Raw genomic sequence first — 12,586 nt, 5'->3', positions numbered from 1 at the left:
TAATATTTTTTGAGTGTGCCTTTGTGCCGGGCATTTATCTCATGTATTCTTCATAACACTCTGATGAGTTAGGTATCATCAGTTCATATATTTGTATAATTTATTAAGCTTAGGCGATATTTGAACCTGGGGTCTGATTTAAGAGCTGATGGCTACCACATTGTACAGTTCCAGACACCAACATTAACTTAATTATTATTGTTGGCGCAGTGAAGTAGCATTCAGTTGAGATACATAGTTCCCCTGGGATTATGCATGAAGAGTGGCCTTAACCACATGCTTATACACCTACCTCATTTGTCTCTTAAACTCTTAAATGAAAATGTAAATTATTTTTCTGATGTACATTTTTATTTGTTCCATGATTTTCTCTTGTGTGTTTTATTTTTAAGATTCTTGGATCTCCCAGTCTGCTTCATTTCCCCGTAATCAGAAACAGCCAGGAGTGGATTCTTTATCACCAGTGGCCTTACTTCGTAAGCAGAATTTCCAGCCTACAGCCCAACAGCAACTTACTAAACCAGCTAAAATCACTTGTGCAAATTGCAAAAAGCCTTTACAGAAGGGCCAGACAGCTTATCAACGAAAAGGATCAGCTCACCTCTTTTGTTCTACCACGTGCCTGTCTTACTTCTTTCATAAACGTACTCAAAACACACAAAGTGTAATATGTAAAAAGTAAGCAGTACCTTTCACCATTTCTCCACATAGTTGAATACTAGTGGTATAAATAAGTACACTTAATGTAATTGCAGAGCTGGATAGATTTATCAGTAGAATCGTTGCAGAAGTGTCTTTAATTAACTTTATTGAGCTTGAGCTCCTAGAATATGTCTAAGCTTGTGCTATATGTATTCTTGGCAGAAAAATGGAACATAGGTATGGAAGTTAGTTGCCCTCTCCCTGCCACTACATTTGCCTCCCCTTCTTCGTCATCTTACACTTTAGTTCTATAAATTTATTACCAGCATTTTTATTTGTTTTTTTTGAGACTGAGTCTCACTCCGTTGCTCAGGCTAGAGTGCAGTGGCGCCATCTCCGCTCACTACAACCTCTGCCTCCCAGGTTCAAGTGATTCTCCTGCCTCAGCCTCCTGAGTAGCTGGGATTGCAGGCTCCTGCCACCATACCCAGCTAATTTTTTGGATTTTTAGTAGAGATGGAGTTTCATCATGTTGGCCAGGCTGCTCTTGAACTCCTGACCTCAAGTGATGTGCCCATCTTGGCCTCCCAAAGTGCTGGGATTACAGGTGTGAGCCACTGTGCATTTTTGAATGCATCTAAAAATCTCAAGAACTTGTGGTAAGGTTCTTGTGCTATGAAAGATTTTTATCTCTGATTCTTCTCTTTCCATATCATTTAAGAACTCTTGGCAATAAAGCCAAAAGTAGATTTGCTGCATCCAAAAATTATAGTTGATTTCTAGTATTAAATCATAAGAAAATGAAAAATGGCAATTATTCATATATTTGACTTGTATTAAAATGCAATGTTCTTAAATTATGTGTCTATCTCTTCTGTTTCAGAGATGCATCTACAAAGAAGGCTAATGTTCTTCCAGTAGAATCAAGCAAATCCTTCCAAGAATTTTGTAATATATCTTGTTTGTCTCCCTGTGAAAACAACCGGAATCTTAAAAAAGGAGTTTTTAATAAGTCAAGATGCACAATTTGTAGTAAATTAACAGAGGTCTGTATTTTTATACCTAAGTTGTTGTTTAGGCTAACAGTGCTAACTTTAACTTTTAAGTGCTATTATGTACTCTTTGGTCTACATAATGCACATGCTCTGGATGTATAACATGAAGCTAAAAGGAAGAATAAGGATATGTTAGAACTATCTTATGGGATATTTTTATAAATAAAATCCCATTTGCATAGCATGGAAAGTACACATCTGTTTCTGTGGGATTGGCTGTGTTCATAAACAAAACAATTGTTTTATGGTGGATTTTGTTCTTACTGGTGACATTCAATAAAAATATATCTTGGCCAGGTGCGGTGGCTCATGCCTGTAATCCCAGCACTTTGGAATTACAAAGGAGGTGGGTGGATCACGAGGTCAGGAGTTCAAGAGCAGCCTGGCCAAGATAATGAAACCCCATCTCTACTAAAATACAAAAATTAGCTGGGCCTGGTGGTGGGCGCTTGTAATCCCAGCCACTCAGGCAGCTGAGACAGAGAACGGCTTGAACCCAAGAGGTGGAGGCTACAGTGAGCTGAGATCACGCAACTGCACTCCAGCCTGGGTGACAGAGCAAGACTCCATCTCAAAATAAATAAATAAAAATGTAGTCTAAGAGTTGGGGGTCAAGGGCTAGAAAACTACCTCTTGGGGCCAGGGATGGTAGCTCATGTCTGTAATCCCAGCACTTTGGGAGGCTGAGGCAGGTGGATATCTTGAAGTCAGGAGTTTGAGACCAACCTGGCCAACATGGCGAAACGCCATCTCTACTAAAAATAGAAAAATTAGCCAGGCGTGGTGGTGCACACCTGTAATCCAGCTACTTGGGAGGTTAAGGCAGGAGAGTCACTTGAACCCGGGAGGCAGAGGCTGCAGTAAGCCAAGATTGTGCCACTACGCTCTAGCCTGGATGACAGAGTGAGACTCCATCTCAAAAAAATTTTTAAAAACCTAAAACTACCTCTTGGGTACTATGCTTACTACCTGGGTGACAGGATCATTCTTACCTTAGACCTCACAGCATATCCTTGTAATAAACCTGTACATGTATCCCTTGAATCTAAAATAAAAGTTAAAATTATTTTTTAAAAATAGATGATTAAAAAAATGTAGTTGCAGGATGTGAAGAAAACAACAGATCCTGGTACAAGAACACATGAAACAAGCAGAGCAAATGTATACCTACTCCTTGCTTAACATTAAGTAATACTGCAATTTTCCCAGTTCCTAGAAGAAACATGCATGTAGGCAGTCTTTACTTTATAAAGTCTTTGGTAACTAAATTTAGTGTTGGTTACCCCTGAGCCGTGCATATAAAGGACATTATTTTATCTCCGTTACCACATTGAGAACTACTCTGCTTCTGGTTATACCAAAACCATTCTGAATACAGGTAATATTGATTCCCTTAGCTCCCTCCACAAACGTTCTAGGGCAGTGAACTTTACTTATAATACTATCTAAAAATTGTTGATTGCTGGAGATAAGTGACTCACACATATAATCCCAACTGTTGAGGAGGCTGGGACAGGATGGTCACTGGACCCCAGGAGTTTGAGGATGGAGTGAGCTATGATTGTACCACTGCTTTCTAGCCAGGGTGACAGAGCAAAGGACTCCGTATCAAAAAAAAAAAAATTATTTCTTTTAAGCAAGTCATATCAAAATCTTCTAAACCAAAGCCAGGTGTGGTGCTGCAATCTGTAATCTGAGCTACTCAAGAGGCGTGAATAGAGTGCTTGCTTAAGCCCAGGAATTCGAGATCAGCCAGGGGAACATAGCAAGAAATTGTCTCAAACCAAAAAAAAAAAAAAAAGTTCATTTTGTGTTGTTATTAAATGTCTTTAGAGAAGTTATTACTGATTTTATTGCTTTATTGCTTTCCTATAAATCTTATTTTTCTCTTGTAAAATCAAAGTGACCTTACAAATAAAGGAAAAAAGTCTTTCACAGCCAGGCATGATGGCTCATGCCTGTAATCCTAGCATTTTGGGAGGCCGAGGCAGGCAGATCACTTGAGGTCAGGAATTCGAGACCAGCCTGGCCAACATGGTAAAACCCCATCTCTACTAAAAATACAAAACTTAGTTGGGCGTGGTGGCAAGCACCTGTAATTGCAGCTACTCAGGAGGCTGAGGCAGGAGAATCGCTTGAACCTGGGAGGCAGAGGTTGCAGTGAGCCAAGATTGTGCCATTACACTCCAGCCTGGGCAACAGAGTAAGACTCTGTCTCTGGGAAAATAAAAATATATATATTTTAGAAAATTATATATATATATATTTTCCCCCCCCCAGGAATATCTTCCCCTGAGAGATGACTAGAGATTCTTTGCTTCTGTTACAGAAACTAGTTATCTCATTGTTTGTTGTACTAATGTGGTTCATATATCTTAATGAATTCTGTTTTTTTTTTTAGATTCTCCATGAAGTCAGTGTAAATAATGTAACACATAAACTGTGCAGTAACCATTGCTTTAATAAGTACAGATTGGCCAATGGTCTAATAATGAACTGCTGTGAACACTGTGGAGACTACATGCCTAGTAAGAGTACTGGAAGCAACATCCTGGTGATTGGAGGTCAGCAGAAGAGATTTTGCTGCCAAAGTTGCATTAACGAATATAAACAGGTAATTTTTTCTAATGAGCTTTAAATGATCAAGTTACATAGTAGCTTCACCCTTATAGCGTACATGAACCCTTACAATCTCATTTAGGTCCATTTTGTCATTCTGTCATTGGTTTGTCCCATCTCAAATATTCAAGTCTATTGATTGTTGTAAGCTTGTTTTAAAAGTTTACTCTGGGCTGGGTACAGTGCCTCACTCATGTAATCCCAGCATTTTGGGAGGCTGAGGCAGGAGAATCACTTGAACCCAAGAGGCAGAGGTTGCAGTGAGCCAAGATGGCACCACTATACTCCAGCCTGGGTGACAGAATGAGACTGTGTCTCAAATATATATATATATTAGCCAGGCATGGTGGTGCATACCAGTAGTCCCAGGTACTTGGAAGGCTGACGTTGGTGGATCACTTGAGCACAGGAGGCAGAAGTTGCAGTGAGCCAAGATCATGTCACTGCACTTCAACCTGAGCAACAGAGTAAGACCCTGTCTTAATAATAATAATAATAATAATTTAAAAGTTGGAAAATATAGGCATGATATTTCTGTATAATCAGAATGTTTTACATTTTATAAATGTGCTTCCCCACTCCACTCCAAACACATGAGTATTTTCTCTTTGTTTGTTTTCGAGATGGAGTTCCATTCTTGTTGCCCAGATTGAAGTGCAATGGCACAGTCTCAGCTCACTGAAACCTCCACCTCCCAGGTTCAAGCGATTCTCCTGCCTCAGCCTCCAGAGTAGCTGGGATTACAAGCATGCACAACCATGCCTGGCTAATTTTGTATTTTTAGTAGAGATGGGGTTTCTCATGTTAGTCAGAGTAGTCTTGAACTCCTGACCTCAGATGATTCACCTGCCTTGGCCTCCCATCATGCCAGTATTACAGGCGTGAGCCACCACACACAGCCCACATGAGTATTTTCAAGTAATTAGTGGCGGGCCTTCTGAAGAGGCCAACAGAGAAGACTTCATATGTGAACACCACAAGAAAAAACTGAAATCTTTAATTAGTAGCTTATTGCTGAATAACATACAGTTATAAAATGACTGTGTCTAAATAATAATAAAGCCAGTGTTTCTCAACCAGGGATGATTTTTGTCTCCATGAGGACATTTAGCAATGTCTAGAAACATTTTATTTTTTTAATTTGCCAGATAAAAGAATTCAGAAGGATAGAAACATTTTTGACTGTCATACCTCAGGGGTGCTGCTGGCATCTAGTGGATAGAGTCCAGAGGTGCTGCTAAACATCTGCAGTTCACAGCACAGTCCTTTACAACAAATAATAATCTTGCCCAAGAAATCCTGTAACCAAAGATAAGTGGCTGGGTGATGAGTATATATAGTGAGCATGGTAAAAGAAAGGAAAGCAAAATTTTTATCTTCCTCATTGAGAAGTCAATTGATGATACCTAAAGTGGGGAAGGAAAAAAGTAAATAGTGATACGAACATGTTACTTTGAGATTTGGAAATATATAACCAAAGAATCAGCTAGAAAAGTTGTAAGTGCTAGGCATGGTGGTGGTGTGCACCTGTAATTCTAGCTACTAGAAAGGCTGATGCAAGAGGTTCATTTGAGCCCAGGCATTTGAGTCTGTAGTACATGAGGATCACACCTGTGAATGGCCACTGTACTTCTCCCTGGGCAACAAAGCAAGGGCCTTGTCTCAAAAAAATTTTTTGCCTGGCATGATGGCTTATGTCTATAATCCCAGCACTTTGGGAGGCTGAGGAAAGAGGATTGCTTTAGCCCAGGAGTTCAAGACCAACTTCAGCAACATGGTGAGACTGCTGTCTCTACAAAAAACTTAAAAATTAGCTGGCATGTCATGCCCCTGTTGTCCCAACTACTCGAGAGGCTGAGCCTGGAGGATCACTTGAGCCTCCAAGGTCACAACTGCAAATGAGTGAGCCATGATCTCATCACTGCACTCCAGCCTGAATGACAGAGTGAGACTGTCTCAAAACTATATGTATATATATATATATATATATATATGGTTTTTTTTTTTGCTTATAGCTATTACTGGATAGTGAATTTTAAAAAATAAATTAATAAAATATATATATATTTAAATGGTATATGTTAAAAAATTTTTTTAAATTTTATTTTAAAAGGTTATAGGTGGTTAGCTTCTGGTAAAAGGGAAATAGGTAGAGGTAGTAGGGGACTCTTATTTGTTTTAATTAACCTGGTATGACTAGTTGGTGTTTTATACTAAATGTATCTGTTTTTATGTTTTGTTTGAGATAGGATCTCTCCCTCTGTCACCCAGACTGGAGTGCAGTGGTGTGAGCTCTGCCTACTGCAACCTCCAGCTCAAGTGATCCTCCAGGCTTAAGTGATCCTCCCACCTCAGCCTCCTGAGTAGCTGGGCCTACAGGTATGCGCCACCACCTTGGCTAATTTTTGTATTTTAGCTGGGTGTGGTGGTGTATGCCTGCGGGGGTTTCATGGGGTTTTGTCATATTGCCCAGGTTGGTTGAACTCTCGGGCTCAAACTATCTGGGTTGAAGTCTTGGCCTCCCAAAGTGCTAGGATTACAGGCATGAGCCACTTTACCTGGCTGGTATATGTAATTTTAAAATGTCAAAGATATTGAAGTTCAGTGAGCATTTAGCCTAGTCACACAGCTAGATTTGACCTATATCGTTTGTGTACTCTGTTGCCTCCAATAGAAACATTCATTAGTGTACCCTATTGCCTCCAATAGAAATATTTGCTTATACATGTGCATTATCCCCCACAAGAAACCGTAAGTAGGTTTATGTCTGCTTTAGTTTAATAATCTCCAGCAGGATGTGATAGCTCACGCCTGTAATCCGAGCACTTTGGGAGGCTGAGGAGAGTGAATCACCTAAGGCCATGAGTTTGAGACCAGCCTGACCAACATGGTGAAACCCCATCTCTACTAAAAATACAAAAATTAGCCGGGTGTGGTGGCAGGCACCTGTAATCCCAGCTACTCCAGAGGCTGAGGCAGGAGAATCACTTGAACCCAGGAGACAGGGGTTGTTGCAATGAGCCAACATCACACCATTGTACTCCAGCCTGGGCAATAGAGCAAGACTCCATCTCAAAAAAAAGGTAATAATAGCTTAAAACAATAGCTAAGAAAGTTAAGAGTCAGAAGCTTTGTTCCCTGTAGAATCTAAAGTTAATATATGTCCTGAGTTTTAATTTTTTTTTTTTTTTTTTTTTGTGACTGAGTCTCACTCTGTTACCAGGCTGGAGTGCAGTGGTGCAATCTCGGCTCACTGCAACCTCTGCCTCCCAGGTTCAAGTGGTTCTCCTGCCTCAGCCTCCAAAGTAGCTGGGATTACTGACACCTACCACCATGCCCAGCTAATTTTTTTTATATTTTTTGTAGAGACGGGGTTTCACCATCTTGGCCAGGCTGGTCTTGAACTCCTGACCTCATGATCTGCCCGCCTTGGCCTCCCAAAGTGCTGGGATTACAGGTGTGAGCCATTGTGCCTGGCCTGTATGGACATATGTTTTTATTTCTTTTGGGTATATACTTTGGAGTGGAATTGCTGGATCATATGATAACTCTGTTTAAACTTCGACAAACTGCCAGATAGTTTTCAAAAGTGGCTACACCGCTTTACATTTCCCACCAGCGTCTTTTGGAGGTTTCAGTTTCTCCACATCTTTGCCAACACTTTCATTCTCTCTTTTTTTTTTTTTTTTTTGAGGATGGAGTTTTGCTCTGTTGCCCAGGCTGATGTTTAGTGGCACGATCTCAGCTCACTCAACCTCTGCCTCCAGGGTTCAGTCAAGATCTCTTGTGCCTCAGCCTGCAGAGTAGCTGGGATTACCAGTACCTGCCATCACACCCAGTAAATTTTGTATTTTTAGTAGAGATAGAGTTTCTCCATATTGGCCAGGCTAGTTTCAAACCCCTGACCTCAAGTGATTCACCCGCCTCAGCCTCCCAAAGTGCTGAGATTATAGGCTTAAGCCTCCATGCCTAGCCTCATTCTCTGTTTATTATAGCCATCCTCTTGGATGTGAAGTGATATGTCATCACCTTTTTTGGGGGAGGGGACAGGGTCTCACTCTGTCACCCAGACTGGAGTGCAATGGTGCAATCTCGGTTCAGCGCAACCTCTGCCTCGAGGGTTCAAGCGATTCTTCTGCCTCAGCCTCCTGAGTAGCTGGAATTAGAGGCGCACGCCACTATGGCCCAGCTAATTTTTGTATTTTTAGTAGAGATGGGGTTTCACCATGTTAATCAGACTAGTCTCCAACTCCTGACCTCAAGTGATCCACCCGCCTTGGCCTGCCAAAGTGCTGGGATTACAGGCATGAGCCACCACGCCCGGCTGTTGCCTTTTGATTCGCATTTCTTTGACGCCTAATGATGAACTTCTTTTCATGTGCTTATTGAGCATTTGTATATAAATTTTTTTTTTTTTTTTTTTTTTGAGACGGAGTTTCACGCTTGTTACCCAGGCTGGAGTGCAATGGCGCAATCTTGGCTCACCGCAACCTCCGCCTCCTGGGTTCAGGCAATTCTCCTGCCTCAGCCTCCTGAGCAGCTGGGATTACAGGCACGCGCCACCATGCCCAGCTAATTTTTTGTATTTTTAGTCGAGACGGGGTTTAACCATGTTGACCAGGATGGTCTCGATCTCTTGACCTCGTGATCCACCCGTCTCCGCCTCCCAAAGTGCTGGGATTACAGGCTTGAGCCACCGCGCCCGGCCTGTATATAAATTTTTAAAAGTTTAACAATCTTAAAATTGTAATCCATCCTGTTTGTCCTCAGATGATGGAAACAAAATCAAAAAAATCATCAGCATCAGAAAATAGAAAAAGGAATGCTATTAGAGAGGAAAATGAAAAACAATTCTGTGGATCATTGAGTATACTTTCGGAAAACATAGAGGGAATCCCAGAAAAAAAGGAAAAGACATCAGAGCTACAGGTTTCAGTAGAATGTGGCACAGATACATTACTGATCACAGAGAATGTGAATTTACCTCCTTCTTCCATGTCAACCATAGCTGATATATTTCAAGAGCAACTGGAAGAGAAAAATTCTGAAGACTCCATTGTACCAGTTGTGCTTTCCGCAGATCCAGGTACATGGCCCCGAATTTTGAATATTAAACAACGGGACACTCTTGTTGATAATGTTCCACCTCAAGTAAGAAATTTTAACTTTCCAAAAGATAATACAGGGAGGAAGTTTTCAGAAACGTATTATACACGGATTCTTCCAAATGGTGAAAAAACCAATAGATCCTGGTTACTTTATTCGACCTCAAAAGACTCTGTGTTTTGTCTATATTGCAAACTCTTTGGGGAAGGAAAAAATCAACTGAAAAATGAGAATGGGTGCAAAGATTGGCAACATTTATCACATATTCTTAGTAAACATGAAGAAAGTGAAATGCACATCAACAATAGTGTTAAGTACTCAAAATTAAAATCTGATCTAAAAAAAAATAAAACTGTTGATGCTGTAGAACATAGATTATATGAAAATGAGAAAAATGATGGTGTGCTGTTGTTGTACACATAATATACCTGATTTGTTTTTTGACATGACGGTCAGAATCTTACATTACTCAGAAAACATTTGTCCTGCAATAGTCAGTACTATGGTATTGTAAGTCTCCTCTACAGAGTCACTTGCAGCAGATCCTTAGCAATAAGCATGTTAGCAAATAAATAGCAAAGAATGTTTCCATTCCAAATCTAAAACTAATTAGATTCCGTTGTCACTAGGCAATGACTTCATTAGGCAGTGAAGATTAACAGTAAGTAATTGTTGCTGGGCGAGGTGGCTCATGCCTGTAATCCCAGCACTTTGGAAGGCTGAGGCGGGCGGATCACCTGAGGTCAGGAGTTCAAGACCAGCCTGGCCAACATAGTGAAACTCCATCTCTACTAAAAATACAAAAAATTAGCCAGGAGTGGTGGCACACACCTGTAATCCCAGCTACTCAGGAGGCTGAGACAGGGGAATTGCTTGACCTCAGGAGGTGGATGTTGCAGTGAGCTAAGATCACACCACTGCACTCCAGCCTGGGTAACGAGAGCAAAACTCTGTCTCAAAAAAATAAATAAAAATAAATAATCTTCACAATCTATCAATTTACAACTTTTTAAAAGTTGGCATTTAAGGACTGCCATTTGACAGGTTTGGTTAATATTTTGTTCTTGGCCAGGCTTGATGTCTCAACGCCTGTAATCCCAGCACTTTGGGAGGCCCAGGCAGGCAGATCCCTTGAGGTCCTGACCAACATGGCAAAACCTCATCTCTACTAAAAATACAAAAATGAGCCAGGCCTGGTGGCACATACCAGTAGTCCCAGCTAGTCAGGAGGATGAGGCAGGAGAATCGCCTGAACCCAGGAGGCAGAGGTTGCAGTGAGCTGAGATAGTACCACTGCATTCCAGCCTGAGCAACAGAGCAAGAGTCAGTCTCAAAAAAAAAGAAAATTCTAGTAACCTTGAAAGAAGAAGGAAAGACTTAATTGGTCAATACCAGTTTGAATAAGATACTTATGTGAGCAAGCATTCTCAACATTATTATTAAAGTAAAAATACTCAGTTTACAGAATGGAATCTGAAACTACAGATTTTTGCTATTAAACCAAATACTTGTGATTTACTTCATTTGAGCAAAACACTTATTTGAGCAAGACAGCATGATTTGTTACGTTAATGATGGTTAAATTCCACTTTATTGGTTTTATTTTTGTTTTAACTTAATTTTTAAATGTTTTATCATTTATTGTATATGAACTATAAGCAGAAAGAATACCTATTTTATGTTCATAAAAATATAAAAAATATTAAAATAAGTATATATTAACTTAAGCTTCAAGTGTTATGGCTTTTTTCTCTCTGAAAAGAGATGGCATGCTTGAAATTTGAGACACATCAATGAAAAGGATAGAAAAAAGAAAATCAAGGATCTAAGTTGTTTTAGATGCTCAACATCCCTATCACTGTGTGTTTAGTAAATCTCCCTTCTGTTTCTGATTTCTGATGTCAATTTTTATATACTATTCCTATGAAACAAAATGGCATATGAGCAGTGACTAGAATGGTAGATGGACATTCTTGTGGGATGACACTAGGAACACTTGCAGACTCTCAATGATGCCAGCGTATACTATTTTTAGAATACATATTGAAAATCATTCTCAATAACTTCTAACTATTTTGAGTTTTTGTTTGTTTGTTTCTTGACAAACAAACAAAACCTCCCACCTCAGCCTCCCAAAGTGCTGGAATTATAAGCTTGATCCACCATGCCTGGCCACCATTTTGGGTTTTGACAACTAGATCATTTAGTATTTTCAGACTTAGATCTGAATGTGGCCTGGGATGTTTCCAAAAATCCTGTTTACTTTGGAAGCCCAGAGAATATTCTACAGACTCTAGAACAAGTTTTGAAGTTTGTTTCCAAATTATTCATGTACTCATTATTTCAGGCTGGGCACAGTGGCTTATGCCTGTAATCCCAGCACTTTGGGAGGCCGAGTGGGGTGGTCACTTGAGGTCAGGGGTCAAAGGACAGCCTAGCCAACATAGTGAAACCCCGTCTCTAGTAAAATACAAAAATTACCAAGGTATAGTGACATATGCCCATAGTCCCAGCTACTTGAGAGACTGAGGCAGGAGAATCGCTTAAACCAAGGAGGCAGGGGTTGCAGTGAGCTGAGATTGGGCCAGTGCCCTCCAGCCTGGGTGACAGAGTAAGACCCTGTGTCCAAAATAAATAAATAAATATATTTGTTATTTCATTAAAGCTTGCCAATCACCTGAATCACAGATTCATGGTTTAATTAGACTATTTTGTATTTGAAAACTATTGAAATCAATCAGTGGCTGTTTAAGATAATTTGGCATAAATATCAAATTTATCAATAGAAAAAATAAAATTAGGGCCGGGCATGGTGGCTCACACCTGTAATGCCAGCACTTTGGGAGGCCGAAGCGGGCAGATCGTGAGGTCAGGAGATCAGAACCATCCTGGCTAACATAGTAAAACCCCATCTCTACTAAAAATACAAAATATTAGCCAGGCATAATGGCATGCACCTGTAGTCCCAACTACTCGGGAGGCCAAGACCGGAAAATTTCTTGAACACAGGAGGCAGAGGTTGCAGTAAGACAAGATCACACCACTGTACTCCAGCCTGGTGACAGAGTGAGACTCCATCTCAAAAAATAAAATAAAATAAGATCCTCACCTTAAATTCATTTATTTCATCAGCATACCTCATACCTAGAAGGTGCCATAAATTC

General features: G+C 40.3%; 1 protein-coding gene across 14 annotated transcripts in view; it reads left to right on the top strand.

Moving 5' to 3' along the window:
- The window catches only part of ZMYM5 (zinc finger MYM-type containing 5), a 34,948-nt gene extending 23,802 nt beyond the window's left edge, over positions 1 to 11,146 (top strand). For 12 of the 14 annotated variants that reach the window (XM_078375086.1, XM_078375085.1, XM_078375077.1 and 9 more), the window contains 4 exons: positions 393 to 678; positions 1,526 to 1,688; positions 4,099 to 4,311; positions 9,087 to 11,146. In XM_078375086.1, the coding sequence (XP_078231212.1) occupies positions 393 to 678; positions 1,526 to 1,688; positions 4,099 to 4,311; positions 9,087 to 9,845 (1,421 nt within the window). In that variant the 3' untranslated portion in view covers positions 9,846 to 11,146. The remainder of the gene's footprint in view (positions 1 to 392; positions 679 to 1,525; positions 1,689 to 4,098; positions 4,312 to 9,086) is intronic. The other 2 variants (XM_078375088.1, XM_078375089.1) reach the window with 1 other exon arrangement.
- The last annotated feature ends 1,440 nt before the right edge of the window (positions 11,147 to 12,586 follow it).

This window comes from Callithrix jacchus, chromosome 5 (genome assembly GCF_049354715.1).
Source record: "Callithrix jacchus isolate 240 chromosome 5, calJac240_pri, whole genome shotgun sequence".
Classification (NCBI taxonomy): domain Eukaryota; kingdom Metazoa; phylum Chordata; class Mammalia; order Primates; family Cebidae; genus Callithrix; species Callithrix jacchus.
The sequence above is the reverse complement of the archived record's forward strand: the minus strand, read 5'-3'. Positions and strand labels throughout refer to the sequence as shown.